This window comes from Idiotropiscis lumnitzeri, chromosome 12 (genome assembly GCF_059441095.1).
Source record: "Idiotropiscis lumnitzeri isolate Australia: NSW breed Sydney's pygmy pipehorse chromosome 12, RoL_Ilum_1.0, whole genome shotgun sequence".
Taxonomy (NCBI): Eukaryota; Metazoa; Chordata; class Actinopteri; order Syngnathiformes; family Syngnathidae; genus Idiotropiscis; species Idiotropiscis lumnitzeri.
This window is the reverse complement of record NC_142402.1, coordinates 11,758,402-11,781,286: the sequence shown is the minus strand read 5'-3', so window position 1 is coordinate 11,781,286 and position 22,885 is coordinate 11,758,402. Positions and strand designations below refer to the sequence as shown.

The window sequence follows — 22,885 nt, the reverse complement described above, 5'->3', positions numbered from 1 at the left end:
ACATTATTGACAAAAACACAAAAAGGAGTTTGTAAACATCAATATAAGTGGTTCAACTAGGAATATGTGATGAGCCAATTCCAAAATTGCGACATTTTAGCACTTCTGTGTTTGGTGGAGAAAGACTCAGTGACTAGAAAGAAGAAAGCTGGTAAACGCAGCTAACGCACGCGCATCAATCTGTTGAGGAAAAACAGCCACGTGGACCGAATGGAAGCGGGGTAAACATGGAATTGTTAAGGGTTTAAAATACACGCCACGCCAAAAACTTGGGCTTTTTGGGTCATTTCACTGTCCCAATCCTCTATGTAAGGAAAGCTTCATGTTTTATATTCACAATTCATTACCAAACAGTGTGCCTCCTTCAAAAAAAAAAAAAAAAAAAAAAAAAACATTACAAATGATAAAAACACTCATGTTAACTACCTTTTTGAATTGCCTTTGCCAGGCGTGATGTCTTATTTGTTCAGTTTACAAAAAGCTGAGGCATGGGCCATGTTCGCACGAAGCAATAAAAAAAAAAAAAAAAAGTTATTATGCCGTGGGGGCTATCCAATTACTTGGAAATATCTGGGTAAATATTACCTCTTCTCGGATTTGCGCTTCTGCCAACATCAAGGCTGCTCGAGGATAATGGACTTTTGAATTGTTTTGCTGCACAATGGTGAATCGTAGTTTATGCGCTCCTCATCTGTCGGTGGGAAAAGAGAGAAAGTTTTATTAGCATGGGATCAATGAATCAATTAATGTATTCAAGTAGATTTTTCTGGTGTCTGTACTGTACATATTTCTATTTTATTTTATTTTTTTACAACCTTTTACATAAATCTACTTTCTACTCCTTACTTTGTGAAAATAGATTTGTCACATTCATCAACCTCTTTATATGACAAGACAGTGAAAAAAGACACAATTTGAAAGTAGTAAAGTCAAACGCAGTGAAGAACTTGATAAAATGATTGATTGAGTTATTGGGTAGCGATATAGCAGAGAAACCAGGGACAGCAGTGACATTGAGGAAGGTGAACCAAGGACAATTACCAAGAACGACAAATTTAGATTTAGGATTCCCCATCCTTGGCCTCATTAAAGAGAATTGTGTGATCTTGTCGGCTACAAGAATGATTGGTGGTGAATACGTTTTGTCTTTTGCCAGTCCAAAAAAATAGTAGCTTTGGTGTTGAAAAATTCTCCATCTAATCTGAAAAGGACATTTAACCGGATTAATTTCACGATGTGAAATACAAACATTATTTTGTGTGCATACTTTTTTTTTTGTGTGCATACTTCTTTTTTTTCTCCATTGTTCCAAGTTCTCAAAAATGTTTTCAGAGGCCGAAAATTTTTATAAATAAGGCCAGAGGGTTGAGTGCACAAGATCGCGGCCGGAGGGCGGGGGACTGACCGTCAAAAAAGGGTCAAGTGCCCAGCTCTGATATTAGACACTATAAGAGAAACAGTACTTTTCCCAGTCATTTCTCCAGCTTTTTTTTTTTTTACATAAGCATCTGTCCTTCAATTTTCTCCACTTCTGATTAAAAGGGGGTTGTTCAGAATGAGTATCCTTGCCTTCGCCACCTCCCAGCGCTGAAAATGAACACAGCGTGCTGCCTCACAATACACACACTGTTCGTTTCATTAATTTCACCTCATGGCTGCTCTGCTTTGCTGCTCTTTTGTGTCGCTGAGTTTATTTGGTCCCGCTTTGCCACTCTAAAAATGTCTCGTAAAAAGTCCTTGTCCCGACCTACCTCAAGAGTGCAGTTGACGCAAGACAAGACGAGAAGAGGCAGCTCGTGACCCTGCGGACCCTCCTGTCGACACGTTCCCGACTGACGCGCCCTATTTTTTGTGTGTCTGCAGCCCGGGTGTGTGACAACGCTATGCTACGGTGTCAGAACGGTGGCACGTGCCACCACCACCAGCGCTGCCACTGCTCCCCGGGCTTCACCGGTGTCCTCTGCGAGAGGGCCCGCTGCCAGAGCCCCGGCGAGTGTGACGACCAACTGTCGGGACGGGCCACCCGCCGCCATCTCGCCGCTCACCGTTTTGTTCTAGCCTCGCTGTTACTGATTGTTTCTCTTTGCTGAGTAACCAAAACCCCTGAAAAGGAAATGCACTCAACGAGGCGGACCTCTGAACAGCGTGGACCTCAGCAACCTAGCGACTCTTTTGTACGTCTCAGGACGCCGTCTCGGAATAGTACGCTAGATGGACTGATGAAACATCACTGCTGTCTTGTAATCTCACACAGGAAACGGTTATATGACGTGATTGGCAGTAACTTTGTTCAAGAGAGCAGCCGGAACTACCTGCAAACTGTATAAAGCTACACATTTTCTTAGAATTACCAGAAAGAATACTGTAAAGAGGTGACAACCCTCGAAATTGTGCCCAGATGCACAGTAAGATGAGAATGTGCAAGTCTTGCCGACACGTTCACGAGCTGGGGTCAGTTCGTCTGTCAAAACTATATTTAAAGATAGCCCCTTCAAATGAGCAGTGTTGGAGATAAAATGACTTAAAATAAGGCGCCGGTATCAGGGGGTGTGTCAGAAAAGTTCCAGGACAAGAATTACAAATGAGAGTTTGAATCAAAACTATAAGTTGTTCTCTTAGAAGTCATCAAGGAATCTGACGTGCTTTCGTAGCCTTCACTGCCACGCCTTTCTGCACTCCTGGAAACTTTCTTCCGGGACCCTCCGCAACTGCGTCTACTCCCCTCCCAGGATGATGGTCCTCTGAATATCAAACAATAACCATGCAATTCAACAAGTGTGAGATATACATGGCAAAGAACGCTGGGTAAGTGCCTTCGATTCCAGGCGGTGATACCAGTCCTGGAACTTTTCTGACAACCCCTTATGTCTGTCATGACAACAGACAAAGATCTCTATTGCCCACCCTCTTAAAGCCCTAAACTTCCTCCCTCCAGCGTCGACAGTTAACAACCGTGACATAATGCAGCACAATTTGAATGAGCAGTCACAATATACCCTTCAGACTTAACACAAATTAAGTGCTGAAAAGGAGTCAGAGTAAATAATCAGAAGACACCACCACAATAAGCACTGCTGTGTTTAAAAAACAACAACAAAATAAAATTAGCACCTTAGAATTTCTTTTACACACAAGTCCCTAGTGCAATCTTTCAACTGCCAATTCACAGCAAGAAGCCAGCAAACGCCAGTGGTTTTGTAAATAGAAGCCCCTTTCACGCTGTTTTCCCAGCAAATTGGCATAACAATAAAGCCAGACAGAGCTTGCCGAAGCGAGACATTGCCGTGTCCGTAGTGAGCGTTCATGTAGACGTTGATGCTCAACGCATTTAGATACGGTAATTTTATGTCAGCACCAGTGTCTCAGATGGCCATAATTGCTTTCGACTTAAAGGGGCCGTGGGCAGTCATGCGTTAAACTTAACACTCTGGTCGTGGCTTCCTGCTATTGCTTTACACGCTGGTGGCGTTCCACCTCTGTAAGGCCTGTGATAATATGTCATAAGGCAGTAAATTCACGGGTTGACTTCAACCCGTCATCCTAAATCGGTATGTTAGCTGTATGGGATAACGAACCATGAAATACGATGCTTAATATGGCATGTATGAAGAGTGCGAGAGACGCAATTGTGGAATGGACCTTATTGACTTTACATACTGGCGTCATTCCGCCTTTGATATCATGTCAAAAGCTGTCAAGTTTGCAGGTTGATCGGCCCTTTCGACATCTGTACCTTATACACACGGGTCAGTGAGAGGGGATAAAGTCGCAGCTTAGTACACTCTAAAAACAGTTTGGTTAAAATTAACACTATTTTGGGTCAAAAATCTACAACTTGGGTCAACTTTCTGGGTTACTTTTACAGAAAAAAAAACTAAAATGGTCATTTTCAACAAAACAACACCGGAAAGTGGGTCAAATTAGTGGATCAGTCCCAACTCCTTTTTTAAGTGTATCCAATGACATAATGGCTCTCTATATTTTGGCGACGTAAAATTCCAGGGCTGGGTTGGTTCTTTGCCAATGTGAAGCCAAACACTGAATCAAAGTGAGCACTGGTACTAAAACCGGTACCGCACCAGCACTAGCACCAGCTTGGCATGAAAAGGTTACAATAGATCCCTCGGATTCCAAAATGCATATGGCATTATCTGCTAGCGTCTCCATATGTTCTTTGGCAAGACGAGCTCATGCTAGCATATTTTTTGGATTAATGGCGCGCTCCCACTGGGCATTAATTGTATGATCGGAAGAAGCTATTTGATGTCTGTAATGTTCCGAGTTGTGATTTACACCTCTGGAAAAATCCCAAGGGTTAAGAATAATATATAAACTAAATATGTGGATGGGACGTCAAACATATTGCCTCACTTGCTTCCTTACCTTTCTTGTCTCCTCTACTTTGCCTTCCCTCCTTAACTTCCTGTGCTTCTGGTGACTTGATTCCCCCCCCCCCTGACTTGTTTTGCCAAATGCTGCACATGTGCTACTAAGGAGACCATCGACAAAATCTATAATGTGTTTAATTTTACTTTGTATTCCTGTCGGAGTGCGGGACTGGGTAAAGAAGTATCAAGAAATAAGTGTATTTAATTTTTGTACAAAAACAGATATTTTCATGAATTTGCCAAGATGTGTTGCTTGTTTTCTATTGCGGCAGGCAGACGTGGACTTCGTAACGAGTTTGGTTGTATCGTTTGTTTGCTTATGTGCGCACACACAGTTCTCTTTGAAAAAACAAAACAAAACTGTTTACACACTCACAGAATACACTTCCACCAAAGGGGAAAAAGGAAAAACTGTCTTGTCTTGTTGTTGAACATTCAGTGTGTGGTTACGTGTGTGTAAGATGTGCTTTATTTTCAATGCTGCATTGCTAACTCCAAATTAACCACACTCCATTTTGTGACCCTTCCTAATTAAACATAACACAACGCACACAACATAGCACCTTATTTGTCCGCGGCTAGCTAGCTAAGCTAATGTAGCAGTCGACATCTTCACTCAGTGCTCCTTTTTGCCAAAAAGCACAAACAGATTCAAATTCAAATACAGACAACCAGTCACAGAAGAGACAAATTAATTGGATTTAAATTTGAAAGTCCTCCGTTCACAGAAAAGGCTTTTTAACACCAGCTCTGACTGAGAGTCCGATCAAGCTAATGGGAATCACCACAAAAACAGGAAATGGACCCCTACCAAAACAGATGGAATTAAAAGCACAAAAGAACCAAAATGAATCATCTGTACACAATAAACTGGTTGATACTGCCCCTGATTGGGAATCCTATTAAACCAGGAATGAGCATTAAAAAAAATGGAAGCAGAGCAACAAAACAAGTAACAGCGCATAAAAATGGACGCCAATGCACGACAAGTCACAAAGGAGCCACAAAAAAAAAAGGTAATTTATTCACAAAAAAGCTGGTCAATATCAGCAAAAAATAACTTCTAGTACATTCGGTATCATGGTGAAGCCACTGAAAATAAAAAGGTCTGGAGATGTGCACTGATGTCCAAAATGTGCAACAAGTTTCATGAAAGTTTAGCTTCGGCTTCAAATTTTGAGCTTGAAAGCGTTCGATTTTGTAAGTTTCACTGTACTCAAGCTTCTGTTTTATTTATTTTTTTCTTTTAATGTGACGCACTTCATCCTTGAAATGGAAGCAGTGGAACATCAGGCGTAAAATAAATAAATAAATAAATAAATAAATCCCACAGCTTTATATGAATACCACCCAAGAAAGAGCAGAAGATGAGCTTCCATCTATGATCACGATTAATCCATGAATCAAAATCTGAGAAGAAGAGGGAATCCGCTAGAAAGTCGGCATCCTGCTGCGGGAGCCTTCATGTCAGTGACGTGCTGTGGGAAAATTAGCTTTAATTCAAGGAGGGTCAATGAATAAAAATGAAGTCGCATCCCACCGGGTGGCATATTGAATGCTGAGACCAATTTTATTTGAGAGATTAATTTCCCTCCCGAGGGTCGTCGTGAAACACCTTACAGTGTTTGAGTCTGCTATAAGTGCCTCTCATTAAATCGTACTAGAAAATAGAGAGCAGCTGTTCTTGGAATTGTAAAAATAATTGTGAGGAAACAGTTTAGAAAAAAGAAAAGGTGAGACGGATATTATTTCAGTGGAGCGTTTTATGCTTCTTGAGACAGGAGCGTCATAAGTATTATTTTAATTTGAGTTAGAAAAAAAAAGTAGCTTTATTTGGTAAGACCTTGAAAAGTTGAACTTTCATACAAACTATTTGCATGTTTGCGTAAATAAAACCAACGTAATGTGTCAAACTTTGAAAGTCAGATTTTGGAGCTTGTTTTTTTAATTTTTGTGACTTAACAAATTAAAAGGATCATCGGTCAGTGATAATATTCTAAATCAAGAGTCACCAACCTTCATGAGACAGAGTTGCTACTTGCGTCTTGATTGATGCAAAGGACTACCAGTTTGATACGCACTTCGGAGCTAACAAATGACATTTTCACTATCACTTCTCCAACCTTCTTAGAAAATCACAATGTCCCATCACTGGTCAGCTATTTTTAGAACAGGGTTGTAGGCTACTCATGTGCTCCTTGGGGGATATTCGATGACCGTGAGGACCACGTGGTGACCCCTGATGTCTTTCATTTGATTTTAGGAAACACCGTTACATTTATGGATAAATGTTGCTCAAAAAAATAAAAATCACAAAAATCAGTAAAGTCTCACCCTTGTTCGGAAGGCATGCTACGCCATTGTTGAAGCAAATGTTTATTTTAGTCTGGCAGCTTAAACACAAACATTTGCATTCAAGACATTTATTGCCACTTATTAGCACAAAAGCAACGAAGCAAATTTTAAGCATTTGCCCTCAAATTTTCAGTGGGCACGCCACATCCATTTCATCATCTAATTCCGTTCTTTGATTCTAAAAGATTTCCTCGGAATTATGTGCATTAATCTGACAACAAGTGACGATGTTGGAATAATTAAAATTCTTTTGATTTATATTGAAATCACGAGGAATAAAAACAATTATTCATTGATTTCAAAATGTTGTATTTATTCAAAATTCATCAAGTTCAGGTACTCCAAACTACTTTCATAAACCTCTGCCCATTCATCCATGCACCCATTCCTAGTATTACCATTTTTGCAGTTACTTGGTCCTGAATTCAGAGCAAACTGAATCAGTAAACTTGCTAGCGGGCGTCTATCAGAAATCATTGTAAATCTCTTTGGTGATTTAACGGTTTAGCTTGAGGCCTCGCCGCATAAAGTGGCCGCCGTGGAACGTGAAGTGGCACGTTAGCGATTGTGGCGGTGTTTAAGGGCGCACAGTTACATTTATGACATGTTAGTGCAATGAAATTGGTCTTTTATGAAACTCGATACCGCAGGCTTTTTTGGGCACGAATCGCTGTTAATGTGGTATTAAATGTGAGTCTCGTGCAGCTCAAGTGTCCTCCAAAGCAGACACAACGGATTGTCAACACTGCATATCTAATCAAAAACATTTTCCCCCTTTTTCCAGCAGAAAAAAATATAAAAATAAAATAAAAAATAAAAAAATCACACTCAAAATTAATACTGGGATCAGATACGTCCAGACCAGTATCATTCCTTTTTATGGCTAAAAAAATGGATAGTTGTGCCAGCGCATCGAAAAAGGCTCAGAGGTGTCTATAAAACGCAAGGCTGCCCAAGTAACACCGACGGTGCACACAAAAAAGGTAGGTCAAGCAACGAAAAGTGAAAATTTCAAGTTTGAATGTAAACCAACAACTGCAGCTCTTTAACAGCCACTGCGATAGACTCTGGTGCATTTAGACTTGCGTGCAAATTCAGGTTATCGGATCATCATTGCTTCGGATCAAGCACCACGTTTCGGGCTGGGCATTATGAGCGGACTGGTTGGTGGAAATAAAAAACAAAACTGCGCACGTTCACATTAAGCCAAAATGATTTGTCCGACCGAATTCACGTGAGCAAGTATGGGATCATTTTGGCAACTTGCGGTGATATGAGTCCTCAAATTAATAATACAGGATTTTTTTTCTGCCATCATTCATACAAACATGTCAAGGAAGTTTCTACATACTAAACGAACACGCTGCCTCCACAAAGGCTAACTTGAAAATAAAGCTTACTAAATAATACATTGAATCATTGATGCCAAAGCAATCGCCTTAGTAAACTTGTACGTTAAAGTTTGTAGCATATCCAATAACTTGACTTCTTTTCAAACGTTTGAGTTTGCCTTATCGCAGTTTTAATTGACATTACATGAATGCCACCAACATCAACACAACGCCGTCCCAAAATCATATTCAGTCGCTAATTTAGGATGCTAACAAACCGCTAGTTAATGTCACCGTCATTGGATGACACAGCACAAGTCTCCCAGTTAGTGGCTAGTAGCTAGCGGTTAGCATTAGCAACAATGTTGGTAGTTCAACAGCTGTTTCTTGGCTTACTTCTTTTTCAATAGTGGACCTGCACGCTACATGTTTTAAAGGAAGGGAATGTACCTTAAATTGCACTATTTTTTATTATGAAAAAAAAAAAAAAACAAGCTAAATAAAACTTCATTTATTTTATATAACACTTTTGCTCAATAAATAAACTTGAGATAATCTGCTCAAAATGACTGGAAGGTTACCTTGTCATTTTATCCACGTATAAAATAAGAATGTATTCTGACTTATATTTGCGCTGAATTGCACTCTTACTCATCTTAAACGAGACTAAAAGTGAAAAGCAGGTTGCTACCTGCTCTTATGCGGAGCAAGAGCATTGGATTTGAGAAATTGATTTTTCTGAAGCTTTTTGAATTCAAATAAAAAGTTTTGGCAGCATCAAGACAGTTCCATAGATTTACACCACGTCTAGGAACACACTCTTAAGTGTGATTTGGGAATATTTATTTATTTATTTATTTTCTCTTGTGCAGAACATTTTTGGGGTATTTGCAGGAAGGAATTTTTTGTTTATTTTGAACATCAACGGATTTGTTTTAAATTCTACAAGGTGCATAAACAGAATTTTTGACCGGAGAAAAAGAGCATTATTTTGATCACAATATCATCTTTCCGCGAAGTTCAACTATAATTTGAAAATGGTTGCCACAATCTCTCATACTGGAGGCCCTCGGTTTACTTCCATGTTAACAGTTTTTATTTCCATTGCATTGTATTCATGACCTTGAAATGCTTCTCATACAAATATTTAATATAATTACAAATTTAGATGACGCCACATTCTGACTTGCTTACAAATTTTGACGCCTTAGAAATGGGACTCGATCCCCTGAAGTTATTTGCGTTCTTTTGTTGACAACAGCCCAATAAATTCGGAATTTGTTCACACATCAGCTAATACTTACCAACACTGAAAAGACATCATTTTAGTCAACATTTGTATAGATAAAAATTCTAGGCCAGTTATATAAAACAAAACAGTAGGTGAGACGGTAACGTTCTTGTGCCGCCTGACGACATATTCTTACAATCTCTCAAAGATCCCAAAAGCAGATGCTGTGTCGAAAACTTTTCTGTCAGTCAACAATGTAAATAATACTAACAGCATGCATATACGATGAGCCTCGCCATATCCTCAACTCCGCATTTTATTCCAAAACTCTTTGAATATTAATGGCGCTCCAGCTATAAACGGCAGCACAGAGCAGTGACTTCTTCCCCGGCTTTTTCAACTTGAAATTAAAAGCCCCCAAACTTTGGTGGTGTTCCCAACTCTCGGGGATGTTTATAGTGAAGCTAAGAGAATCCGGGGGTATCAAAGCAGCGGGTGCCGAGCTCACGTAAGCGTGACGCGTGGTGAAGAATAAATCATCCTTGACCCGTCACCGTTGCCGCGCCATTGTCACGGAAACAAAAGTGCGACTTTTCGGTGGCAACTAGCAATGAAGGGCCTTTGAGAACAAGGCTCAGAAGCACTCCGCTGCATGACGAAAGATGCTCTGCCTATTTATTTGCTTTTCAGGGCACAAGTTCAGAATGCCTATGTGTGTTTATATCTTTGCAAGAGAACGTTTTTAAATAATACAGTGAAGATGAGGAAGCATGAGTATGAAAGTGGAGAGAGACAAAAGTACTGAGAAGCATGTCGTATTTATTGATGCATTTCTCTTGCCGGGGTTGCGTCAAAATCTCCACTCTGTCTTATCGCGGTCAATAGCCCAAATGCAGACAGGAGAGCCTCATTCTCGTCAATTTTTGCTTTGACTGATGCACAATTCTTCATCTTATACTCCACAGTCTCCATGGTGCTGGTGCAGCCCATTTGTATGCTGCCCCTTAGTTTACTTCTTGGGTAAAAATCTCCTCATCTCAACACCGTCTCATTCCGACTGATATCACAGATTCCCACTGACTGATTTGAATTCTTTGTCTTACACTCCATAGTCACCACTTGATTGCAGCGGCCCGTTATAATTGATTATCTGTGGTCGACATGGGCTGAATCCCGCATGGTCACAAGATTCGGCTACAAATTTTAATTTTGCATCTTCCCACATCGCCACTTTCCCGCACAAGGCCATTATGTTGCTGCCCGCAATCTCATCTAGGATAAACGTGGTGTCATTGGGGTTGAGGCGTTGCCCCACGTTCTGTGTTTCTGGCCACTACTGATCGGAAGTTTTCCTCTTGTATTCCATCATCTTTGTTTTGCTGACATGATCTATTTTCTTGCTGCCCTTAATCTCTTGTTGGATCAAATGAGAATCCTTAAGATGGTCAACACTCGGTTTCATCCAGACTGACGTATTCAATGCTACATGGACTGTGACTATGATATTCCATTATTTTCGTTTTGCTGTCATGGTCTATTTTCTTGCTGCCCTCAATCTCTTGTTGGATAAAATGAGTCTGCATAAACTGGTCAACACTCAGTTTCATGAAGACTGATGTATTTAATGCTACATGGACTGTGACTATAATATTCCATTATCTTCGTTTTGCTGCCATGGTTATCTTCTTGCTGCCCTCAGTCTCTTGTTGGATAAAATTAGTCTCCTTAAATTGGTCAACACTCAGTTTCACACAGACTGATGCTTTCAATGCTACATGGACTGTTTCCCCTGCTACGGTCTAAATTATTTATTTGATACTCCATATTCACCAATTTGCTGGAGTGGTGCAGTTTCCTACTGTACTTTAGTCTCCCTTGGTTAAAATTAGTCGCCTAACCACGGTGGACAAAGTGTCTCACGCAGGAGCACTGCTGTTTGTTAGCATGTCTCGTTACAATGATGCATTCGCTGCCGCATGGTTTTCACAGTCTGCCACCACGAGCGATGACATGCTGTTTTGCAGTCAACCGAGTTCTCTCCGATTCGTAATTCCTCAATTTGGGCAGCTCCCCTTTGCTGCGCAAGCATCAGTCTCTTGTTATTATGTCAGCAAGTCCAAGAAATGATTTTCAAATCACCGGCTGACATACGGAGACAGAGGCTGTCTGCCTGTTTTGTAAGATGAGCGAGCATGTAACGTGGAGAGGTCAGTGTTATTGTTGAGGAAATTCTAAGAGAGCTCCAACGTTTCTAAACATGTCTGACAGTCCATTCTGAAGGTGACGGCAAGAAACATTGCAAAAAGTGTTAAGCACCAGCAAGCTTTTTTTTTTTCTAGCACATCACCACCTATGATGGAAAAAAGTACAATATAAGTGATGTGAATCATTACAATGAGAAACAATTTGATGACAATAGGAAACAACGTGCTAGTTTCTCCATCAATATGTTAACATCTTTATAAGGAAGCATACAATTTTTATTCAGAAATTAATGAAATGATGTGATATGATAGAGTCCAAAGTGACGTTATGATACAATATAGTCCAACGTGACCACATGTGGTACAATACGAGGCCATAAAAGAAGATGGGCTGCAATGGAATACACTCAAGGAATTTGTGACTATACCATTTTTATTCCAGATGAGAGAAATATCGAGTGATTATATTACAATATGATACAACACGAGACAATGCATTACAAAATGTCAAATGACACGATATGGAAAGATGCAATATGTCATATGGGTCCTTAAAATATAATATGAGGTGATGCATTGCAATATAATGAAATGCAATACTATAAAAAATATGTAAACAATCTCATACAAAATATATCTATATTTTTTTTTTAAAAAGCCTGTAAGGATTTCTATTCCAAAGCAAAAGGGATGCAAAGTGATACGAAGCATTATATATTATGATGCAATATTGATGTGATACAATCTGATGCCGTAATATTTGATACAATACAATGCCTCAAGCTCCGATGACAATACGATGAGATACATTTTTGTTTCTCTCTCTGTATCTTAGCCAAACACATAAGACAACAAGACCATACGTACCATTATCAATGCAATATCATGCATATGATACCATGCATAATATATTAAGACGTGATGCAATGTAATATATGATATGAAACAATGCAATGCAAAACAGCAGGAGGCTAAAAGCTAAAATATGACACGATATGTAGCCATTCGTGTTTGTGTGTTTATATCTTAGCATGTTGCGACACAAGGCAATAGCGGATTTGGAATTATGCAATACAATGCATAATATAAAATGATACGATGATGGTGCAATACAACACGCAACGTGATGCGATGAAATATGACGTGATCATAACCTCGCTAGTCGTAATGCATGTCTTACACAACAACGACAGGGCGTAAGGCATGATGCGTATTTTCAGTTTTGCTTCAGGCAAGGAAGTTTGAAAAAAAATAAAAATAAAAATCTGCTTTCTCGTCACGACCGCGACTCAATCGCATGTTTCCTCATTTTAATACAATCATCTCCACAGCTACAGATGGTAATCCTGTTCAGTGTCACCATCACAGCACTTGTCTGTTATCCCTCAATGCCATCAAATCTTTCCACCTCGATTGCAAATCAGCATCGGCCGGGATTGCCGACACCCTGCCCCGTTAAAGGAATCATGTGTGTATCTGCTCCTGACGGTGTTCATAAATAAAAGAGCGAGTCTGTCTGCTCGCCTCCCACAGCTCGGAAAGAAAATCCGCTTGTCCTCATTTATTTCATGTGGCGCTGGTGGTGAGCTTTAATGGTACCTTTGCCTCTGCCTTAACAAGTTGAACTGGGAAAGGGACGCAATGGGGGGGTACGGAACGAGAATAACATATCTGTACCTGTAAATTGTATAAAAGCATCATTCCAAGCACCTTGCACACACTGTTTTTGGATATATAACTTATAGATGAATGCTTTTTATATGAAAGCACGCCTTTAAAGGGGAAGTCAACTCCAAAATATGTCCTAAGCGCCTTCACTCGTCGAGACATGGCATCCTGATTAATATTGCGTTGGCAGAATATGAGTTAAACAGTAAAATGCAACTGTTTTCAGCCATCTCAGGGGGCGGCCATTTTGTCACTTCTGTCGACTGAAAATGACATCACAGTTGCTCAGGGCTCCGATAACGACCAATCGTGGCTCAGCTTCAGAAAATAGGAGAGTCGTGATCGGTCATTAACTTGAGCCCTGAGCAACTGCCATTCACTGCCATTTTCCATCCATCCATCAAACCAATTTTTATAGCATTTGAACGAGTTGCCAGCCAATCACAGGGCACATGTAGACATACAAGAACTCACACTCACATTCACAACTATGGAAAATTAAGTCACTTTCAACACATATGCTTATGGCACAGGTGTCAAACTCAAGGCCCGGGGACCAGATATGGCCCGCAACCTCATGTTACGTGGCCGCAAAGGGCAAATCATCTTTAACTTGCTGTTTCTAGCACATTTTCTTCACTTTTAACAACATTGAGATAGGAGATATTGCCATTAATTTGTTACCAATGCTCCCCCTTTAAAATAAATTGAAAAATTGTTGAACAAAGTTACTTAACTGGCTTTTGATTTCAAAACGTGCTTTCCATCAATTAGCTGAGTGTATGTGATAACGTTTATATGGAGTCAGAGTCATAACGGCCCTCTGAGCGATACCATAACTAGAATGTGGCCCGTCCACAAAAATGAGTTTGACACCCCTGGCTTATGGGTTGTAGGAGGAGGAGCTGCAGAAAACCAGCTCACTGACATTTACCAACTTGGGGTTGCACTTTCAGACAATGTAATATTGTTTCATATTCCACAAAATGCAGTGAAATAAAGGTCTACTTAGTAGAAATCTCCATCCATGCGTAACTGATTAAATAAAAGCATCAAGTGCGTTATCCAAGTTAACTCGCCATGAAGCAATGGCACCCTGACGTAAAGAGGCAGTGTTGTGATAGTGAGGAGAGGTGGGCCGACGCAGGTTAGAAAGGGTGATTGGTCGCCAATGCCAAATCATCACGCGTGAAGAGCAGTGCCACCTTGTTAAACGTGTCCCCAAGAGTCACGGGCAGCTGCTCGGCTTCTCGCTGTAAGGATGATGCTAATCAGCCGGCGGCGAGAAGCGACTCTTGACCTCGGAGCTGTCACTCGTGTTCACGCCGGCGCCGGTTCGCCACGCTCTGCGGGGCACCGTCACTTTTGGATAATCAGACCCCCCCCCCTCCCCTACGCCCCAACCCTCTACAACAATGATGTGATAAAACTGAGTCAAACGCACTTATTGTCTAAAATGGGAAGGAGCTCATCCCATCTGACTTTGGGCAAGAGATGTTGGGTCGACGGGAGTATATAATAGGACCGAGAGGCTTTTTCCAGGGCCGATACCGATACCGATTATTAGTAGTCATGGAGGCCGATAACCGATATTTGAAGCCGATATTCATTCGTTGAATAAAAAGGGGTAAAAATGTGTCAAACTTTTAAAAAACTTGATTTGGTATAATTGCCTTTGAGCACATGTTTATTAAACAACTTTAGTGATTTACAACAACAACAACAAGTCTAACAAAAAGTGGACGGAGCTCTGAGGCTCAGCTGAATTTCTTATAGTTCAATGAAAACAAACCTCTCTTTAAACTTTACTAAGGCAAATAGTTTTCTTTCATTTGTGCGCTGTAGAAGACTGACATTATTCAAATTTTGGGAAAGTCTGTTGCCTGTGGCCTTTTGTAGTGCGTGTGACTCGAGGGAGAAAAAGCAAACAGGCAGTTTACTGCTGATTGGCTGCTACCCACTGCACGAGGAACCAATCAGATTGTGCTGTGGGCGGACCAATTTACTTCTGCAGGCAGGGCCACCAGCACATCGAAGAGAGAGAAAATATTGTGTGCTGCAGCGAGCCAAAATGAACCAGCTTTTGATTTATCAGCCTTGAAGCCAAATATCAGCCCAGATAATTGGCCAGGCCGATAATCGGCCTATTACTAATATATACACAAACAACCATTCGTAAAATGGAAATTTACCACTGCAAATTTCCCCATTGTGGGACTATTAAAGGACATTTTATAATCACACCTAACTTAACCTATAAAAGTGAGATCCAAAGCCAGACCGCCTGAACCACTAAACCACAGTGTTGAGGGTCCTCTTTAATAATTCATTTTCCTCGAGTCATGTCTGTACCAGATGATAATCTCAATCATGTCTTGGGAAACATGAAAAATGCCTCAAAATCTTAAACTGGTGTTAAGTACATCAAAATGTTGGCCATTAATGCAAATTCCTTCGCCGGCTTGTATTTAAGGAGCACGGCCTCTGTCAAACATCAAAGCGCACAAGCATAAAACGACTTCAAGAGGGAGTAACGAGGGTGACGAGGCGATAGCAAGAGAGAGCGATGACGAGCTTTTCTGAGGATCGGCTCATTAAGACTCTTCTGATCAGAGAGATCTTAATTCACAGTGCTAGAGATGCAGCGGCGTGTAGTAGCGGAGAACGTGTTCCTCCTTTCTCGGCGTGTGAACTCATCACGCAGTATTTGGCTTTTTTTTTTTTTTTTTTCCTTCAATCTGGCGCCAGCGCTGTTTATGCACGGTAGCGGCTGTTCTTGAAGAAAAATGATGGGCTTGGGAACACGGGCATCCAAACAAAACAACCTTTAACTGGAGTGACAGATGCCCTTTAGAGGCTGCGAATGTGACGACGGTGCAAAGGGGGAAATGAAAGGCAGGGCGGCAGTGTGAAATTCAACTGAGTGACTGATTTTTAGGTGAAGGAAGGGTATTTTTTTTAATACCGCCTGGCTCAAGTCAAAATGCTAATTGAGTTCACATACGGTAGTGAAAAGACAAAAGTGGTTCCATTAGGAATGAGGAGTAGGGTTCGAGAGAAAGTTAGGGGACTTCAATCTGTACCTGGAGAGCCGCTGTCCTGCCCGTTTTCCATCTCTCAATGCTGCAAAACTCAAATGATCAGCAAGGTCTGCAGTCGCTGGAAAATGATGCCGATCATTTGAATCAGGTGTGTTGCAGTCACGACAGATAGAAAACAGGGAGGCCCTTGAGGAAAGGATTGAAAACCCTGAGGCTAGGGTGTAGGATGAGGATTCGGGGTTATGGTTTGGGGAAGGTTGGGGTTCGTGTTAGGCAGTGGCGGGCCGTGCATTTCACACGTGGGCCTTCCGTGAAGTCTTACTTAGTCCGACTTGAATAAATCCCCATCATAATACCATCATTTATGACATCACGGCTTGACAAATGATGCACTTACCCACGAGTGTTGGACCACATTGGTTCACGAGAGAGATTCTCTTGGAAGGTCCGCCTCGAAAATGGCCCTGCAAGTACAATTGCAATCAAATCTACTTTTCCCTTCTTCTGCCATTGTGAATAAAAAAAGACAGAATATATTTTAGATTTTCAAATGGTCACCGGGTGAGAACGTTTGGTCCTGCCCTGTCACAAGGGATTATCGAATCACAGGACTCATTTGCACCTTCAACGGGAGGCCTGCGAGGAGGCTCACTATAACCAACCCATGATCTGATTGGCAATCGCAAGTCTCTATCAACTCCTCTAAGACAGCACAGACGCACGCAGGGGAGAATGTAAAGGCTCAGGGGAAAAGAATGTGCCGCTGGTATTATGAAATCTGACTAGCAACACAAGTTAGCTGAATTCTGATTGGATATAAACTCTCACCCAAAAATACAACATATGACATGACTGTGAAAAAATACAGACAAACTGGCAAATAGATAGACAGCTAGATAGACAGATAGATATGTGATAGTGTTTCAGTTGGCTTTGTCTTAAATTTTGAGTATCATTAAGGGACTTTCGGAACTCTTTTTTTAGTCACATTTTTTTGCGGGTTATTTATTTTACAAACTTCTACCTCAAAAAGTTATAACATGAATAAAAGAATAAAGAACAGGCTGAATAAGTGTAAAATATGCTAACACAATGAAGGTTGTTTAGCCACACGAAAAATAAACATGAACAGAAAAGGCGACCAGTGGTCATGTCTGACGCAGTTGCATTGCATGAAGCGAAACCACCAAGAAGGTTCTCCCGCAGTCCTTTATATTCATCGCCTTGGCAACTACCTGAGCATAGAGACCTACCGTAAGACCCTCCCGCAGCACGACGTTTAAGCAACCACTGGCGAACTCGTTCCTTTAACTGTGGCCATCTAAGATTTCAGTGTTTTCGCCATTTTCTAATAAGTTTCTCATTCACTCCAAACTTTCTCTCTGCTACTATATTCCGGGTTTAAGTTGCACATTTCACTACTTGCAGCTTTGAAGTCTGCAGAATATGATTTCCTTGAGGGGCATTTTTGTCCAATCGTTCTTAGTTGACGTTGTGAGGAGTCAGCAATCTCGGTGCATAAGTCTAGAGTGCCCTCTCGTGGCTGTCTGTGAAATTACATTGTGTTTTTTTTCATGTGACATACATATCAGAGTATGAGTCGCAAAACCAGCCAACCTTTGAAAATAAGTGCAATTTGTAGTCCGTAAAATACGGTACTATTTTTAAGTGTTGTAGAGAAATAAGAGGCTTTACTTTAGCCAAGATTAAAAATAAACGGATTTTAACAAAAGCAGCAATTAAACCAATCCAATTTAAAAATTATAGTCCAATTCAAAAACCAAATTTCAAGAAAGTCAAAGTCAACATGGTTAGATGAAGAATTTAGATGTAACTTTGCCTCTTTTTTTAGGGGGGGGGAAGCAAGTTTAGTGCCATCCAGGTTTATTCGTGATTTGTTAGCGGTGCCGTCTACCGACCCTTCTTTTGGCCAACATCAGGATCATAGAGGGTTGGTGAGGAAGTGCCGTGGTGCTTTTCTTTTTACAGACACCCACCATCTGGCACAAAGTTGATGCTGAGGCATTTTTTTTGTTGTTGTTGTTGTATAACCTTTGTCTATTTTTTCTCCACGGCTGCCAAGCTCCACGCATGGATAGCATGCTGAAGCTTTTCTTGTTTCGGTTTGAACGGGTAACCTTGGTAGCCTCATAAATTTCTTTTTTATTTCTTAAAAATATTTTTTAGATTCGGTGGACAGTGCGGGATACACCCACTTTTGTTCCAGGTTGGTTTGGTGTCACCCCATTTATTTTGAAATTATAAAATCTGACAGGTCCAAGTATGTGGTGGTCTGGAGCTTTTGGCTCTCCTGAGCATGTCCTTGAGATTTTTATTCCTTCAGTGAACTGAGATTATTCGGTCTGGTTGAAAGTGGGTATAAATTGGCTGGAAAACTGAAAAGTGAAGGTGTTGAAGGTGTGCTGCGCGGGGCAGCTTGTTCTATGTGGGTTAGAATCAGAGGAGGTGGTTGTGTTTCCAAGGGGGTGCATGAGAGAAGGAGAAGGCGCTGACCATTAACACTTGAGAGTTACCTGATGAAGGGGGCAAGGAAACCAGAAAAAAACATCTGAGTGTGAGGCAGTGTAAATTGGAGCGAGAAAGGCCAAGGTGCTCTCTTTGATGGACTGGCGAGATCTCATTTCCTCAGTAAACAGCAGCATTATTAGTTGCTCTTCCCAGAGGATAAAGACTATGCCCGTCAGTATTGCTATATTATTTGTCAACTTGTGTTGTTCCATCCTCTGTGTTCAAATATCCCTTGTGTGAAGAGTTAATCGCAAAACCGAGACAATTTTTCAGCCCATCTTTTGCATTTCTTGATGTGTTAGCATTAGGATTTTAGGGCAGTATGGTTGGTTTTGACGAACCTCAATAAATGGATCTTGGGTTCATTGAAAATATAACTGTGTGCCCTTTAAGATTTGAATTTGAGTGCCTCTGCTTGAGCTGCTCCCACATATTTTATCAAGTCCATGAATAGATCCATGTCTTTTCACGGCTGCAGTCCAAATTCCTTGTCGCCGCCTTTCATCTCTGGTGCTGAGACAGGAACAGTCAGATTACGGTGAGGAGGCGTCTTAAGGGGGAGACGTTCTTTTTGCCTTTTTTGTGCGACGGAAGCGTTAGCGCCAAAGTGCGGTGGCGCGCTCAGCCGGCAAACTCGGGTCATTAGGCTGCAGCACGGCGGGGGTAAAACACACCTCAGGCAGTGTTTACATTACAAGAATACTGATAGCTTGATGCCCCGCCGCACTAGCAAAAATTCGCCATCCATGCGGTATTGCAGTTCAATCGCAGGTTTGGAACTCCTGCCAGTACAAAGCGGAATAAAATTTAAATAAAGCATCTTGAAAGTCGATGTGAATTTGTTTACGCTAAACAGAGATAAAATTGCATAAAATTTCCATTACTATTTTAAATTTCGATTATTGTTACGACTGTTTTTAGCATCAATTTGGGGTAGGCGATTTGGTCTTCTTGCATCCTTTGCCAGTTGACAAATGGAGAAAGGAAATGACGGGAATCATAGACGCAGGTCACATATTTAAAACAAAACAATGCGAAAGGCAGTCCGGATAACGCAGATTTTATTTTTTTTTGTGGGGGTCACGTTATTTTAGTTCGAATTTAATTTTTCTTTCTAATAATGTTAAATATTTTATTTAGATTTATTCATCTATATTAGTTTTCCAGCATTTGTGAACATGATTAATTATAAATATTTTTTGGTAATTTACGCCCAGTAATATTTTTGGAGACTTTCCCGACTCGTAAAATGCAGATTTTTAATTTTTTTTAAATGTATACATATTTTTTCATTTGTGTATTAATTTGCATATTATCAGATATTTTTGAAAATTGTTTAATTCATTTGGAATACTTGTTTGTGTATCTGTCCAATATATGTTTTATTTATTTTTTTCATATTACATACACTCCAACACTTGTCATGGAATATTTTTTTGTATTTTTCCAACAATACTTTTTTTTTTTTTTTTTTTACTTTTTTGTAATGTGCAGTGTTTTTTCTCTTCTAATAATTATTTTTCAAATATTTTATTTTAATGTATTACTATTTTCCATCTAGTTGCCAAATTGTACACAAACTATATTTCATTAAATAGTTTTGTATTTTTTGTTGAAACTTTTTTCCATGTATTATTTTCTATTTCAGTTTTAATATTTAATTGTAATTTAAAAAAAAAAATGTCCAGGTCTTTTTTTTTTTAAACACTTCTCATTTCCTCCCCAAATTTTTGGGCACATTCCGCCAGCATTTACCGCTTTTCAACTTTTTGGGGTCATCGCCACATGGTGACAAAACAACTAAGCCGTGTGGTTGCTATAATGAGTGGCATGTTGTGCGCCCAATGACTCAATCAACAAAGCCTAAAAAGCCGATCAATGACAGCACAGGGAGAACATCAAAACGCTCAGGGAGGTGGGACTTAAACAAAAACTCAAGCCACATACAACAGATGAGGATTGGCCATGTCTCTGAGTGAAATACTTGAGAATCTCATTTGCGCATCCAGGAAAAATTGACACATCCTGGAAAAAAACAAGCGGTCACTCGTAGATTGCCATCTCGCGACACATCCGCGTGCAACCCCAATCTGACATTTGTAAAGCACAATTCAAAGGAGATCATTTGATCAATTATGGATGAAAGTCAGTTGCCGTGTGGGTTGTAGAACAGCGTTGCTAAACGCCTTTGCGCTCTCTCTCTAGTGAACAGGCGTTTCGTCACCCTTGAATCATTCCTTGCAGAACCACAAAGATTTAAAAAAGGCAAACAAAATCTGAAAAAAAGTGGAAAGTCTTCTTGGCGTTTCCACCGAAGCTCCTCTGGGGTGATCAAATGAAAGCCCCCAACCGTGGTTCAAATGAAAACCCGAACATCAAAGAACACAATCCATCTCACACAAACACACACATGCCTTCGAATGTTTGCTTCTTCATATGGATGATGACTGGCTACCTCGGGATTGACAAATGTCACACCATGCTCGATTGTTTCTAGGCATTCTTTTCAAAAAAACGTATTCATAAGCACATATTATCAAGTTAACTTGATAAAATGAGAAAATCCTTTAAAAAGGTACATTGGACTCTCCTTCAAAGCCACGATAGGCCAGGGATGTCAGAAAGGCGTTACTCATTTGAATAAACGCGCGTTTCCAAGTAACGACTAATCTAACGCATTACTTTTGTAATCCGACTTTAGTTTCTCTTCTAATATAATTTGACCGGACTCTGCAAAACATATCGGCTCCTGCATGCATGCAACATCAGTAATTGTGAGCGAAAACAGAGAGTAAGCAGCTCCTTCTTATCACCATTAAAGCAGTGGTGGGCGGTCAAGGCCTTCTCTGCTGGCCTAACATAATCAAGAAATCATGATCATATTCTTCACATTGATGTCATATTATATCCTAGTGTTGAATTTTTAGGTTTGAATTTTTATCCAATCAGAATTCAGCTAGCTTGTGTTGCCAGGCAGATTTCATAATACCAGTTGCACCTCCAGATACAATCGCGCGGGGTCTATTCTGTGTCTCAAGGGGCCTTTTACAGTTATAGACAGTTGTTGGAAGTACAGTTAGTCAGTTGAATTTATGTCAGCTAAAAGCAAAAATATGAAGGTTTATTGCACACGCTGCGTTGGCTACATAAGTTTTGTAGCTTGAAACTTCAAAAACACGTTAAAAAAACAAAAGATGATTCGCAGGGTCGCAGCACTGTATACAGTCAAGCTTAAACAGAAAATCACACCAGATCGTGTGAGGGAAGGAGGTCCCAAAATGTAATTGTTATAGTCATAAACAAAAGAGTCTTGGAATTACAACAGTAATAGTTAATGTCAAATAAAACAATTATCTTTATTTTTTTATTTTATTTTAAGATGCAATCTTAAGTGAAGTCTAGAAAGACTCTCTATTTACTTTTTATTTTTAAATGACAGAAATGTTAATCCATTGTGAAATCGCTAAAATACTTTTTGTTTCATTAAATAATTATGGAAAGTCAAAACGCTTGTCTATTTTATTTTTCACAAAAAACAAACTTTGTTCCTAAATGCCACACTTCAAAATGTACTCCCAATTAAGTTTCAAAACCCTTCTTATTAAGCAAGGTTGTTGCTCTCTGCTGAATGTAATTATTGAAATAACTTGTCATTGAACTTTTTTCCATTTCAAATCAAGTAATCAGTAAAATAGAAGTTACCTTTTTAAGCGAGCAGAGATGGGAAGTCCAAGTCCAGAACGTAAAAACCCTGCCAACGGTTGGCTTTACCCACAGGTGATTCTAATGAACTCATTTACCTGCCTGTTGAGTCTTCCCAGACGAGAACAAGGTGTGCAACACTTCTGGGTAGAAAACAGCCAACCAAGAGTCATTCGCATTAAAGGAAATTTGCGTTCAGCCAGTAATAATACTTTGTCAATATAGAAACCAAAATCAATACCAAATTTGTTCCATTTTCCAATTTGTTTAGTCAGTCATTATTTAATCCTTGCATATTGATACTGTATCATGGGTGGAAACGGTATTTAACAGTATTGTTATTTTGTCCCACCCTTACTTGAAATTTGATTTATCACACGAAAATTAATACTGTGTCAAATAAAAATTTATTGACATATTACATAGTGGCTATTTT

The 22,885-nt window shown here is 40.1% G+C and overlaps 1 protein-coding gene and 1 long non-coding RNA gene across 4 annotated transcripts in view; one reads left to right on the top strand and one right to left on the bottom strand.

Moving 5' to 3' along the window:
* LOC148325925 (netrin-G1-like) overlaps positions 1 to 5,377 on the top strand; it is a 66,880-nt gene extending 61,503 nt beyond the window's left edge. For all 3 annotated transcript variants that reach the window (XM_088311835.1, XM_088311832.1, XM_088311834.1), the window contains one exon: positions 1,864 to 5,377. In XM_088311835.1, coding sequence (XP_088167961.1) covers positions 1,864 to 2,090 — 227 coding nt within the window. In that variant the 3' untranslated portion in view covers positions 2,091 to 5,377. The remainder of the gene's footprint in view (positions 1 to 1,863) is intronic.
* LOC148325924 (uncharacterized) lies at positions 584 to 22,883 on the bottom strand. Its single transcript, XR_015846214.1, has 3 exons — positions 22,450 to 22,883; positions 16,616 to 16,682; positions 584 to 691 (listed from the first exon to the last, which is right to left on the bottom strand). It is a non-coding gene; the product is annotated as an uncharacterized LOC148325924 (long non-coding RNA).
* Between the last annotated feature and the right edge of the window lie 2 nt (positions 22,884 to 22,885).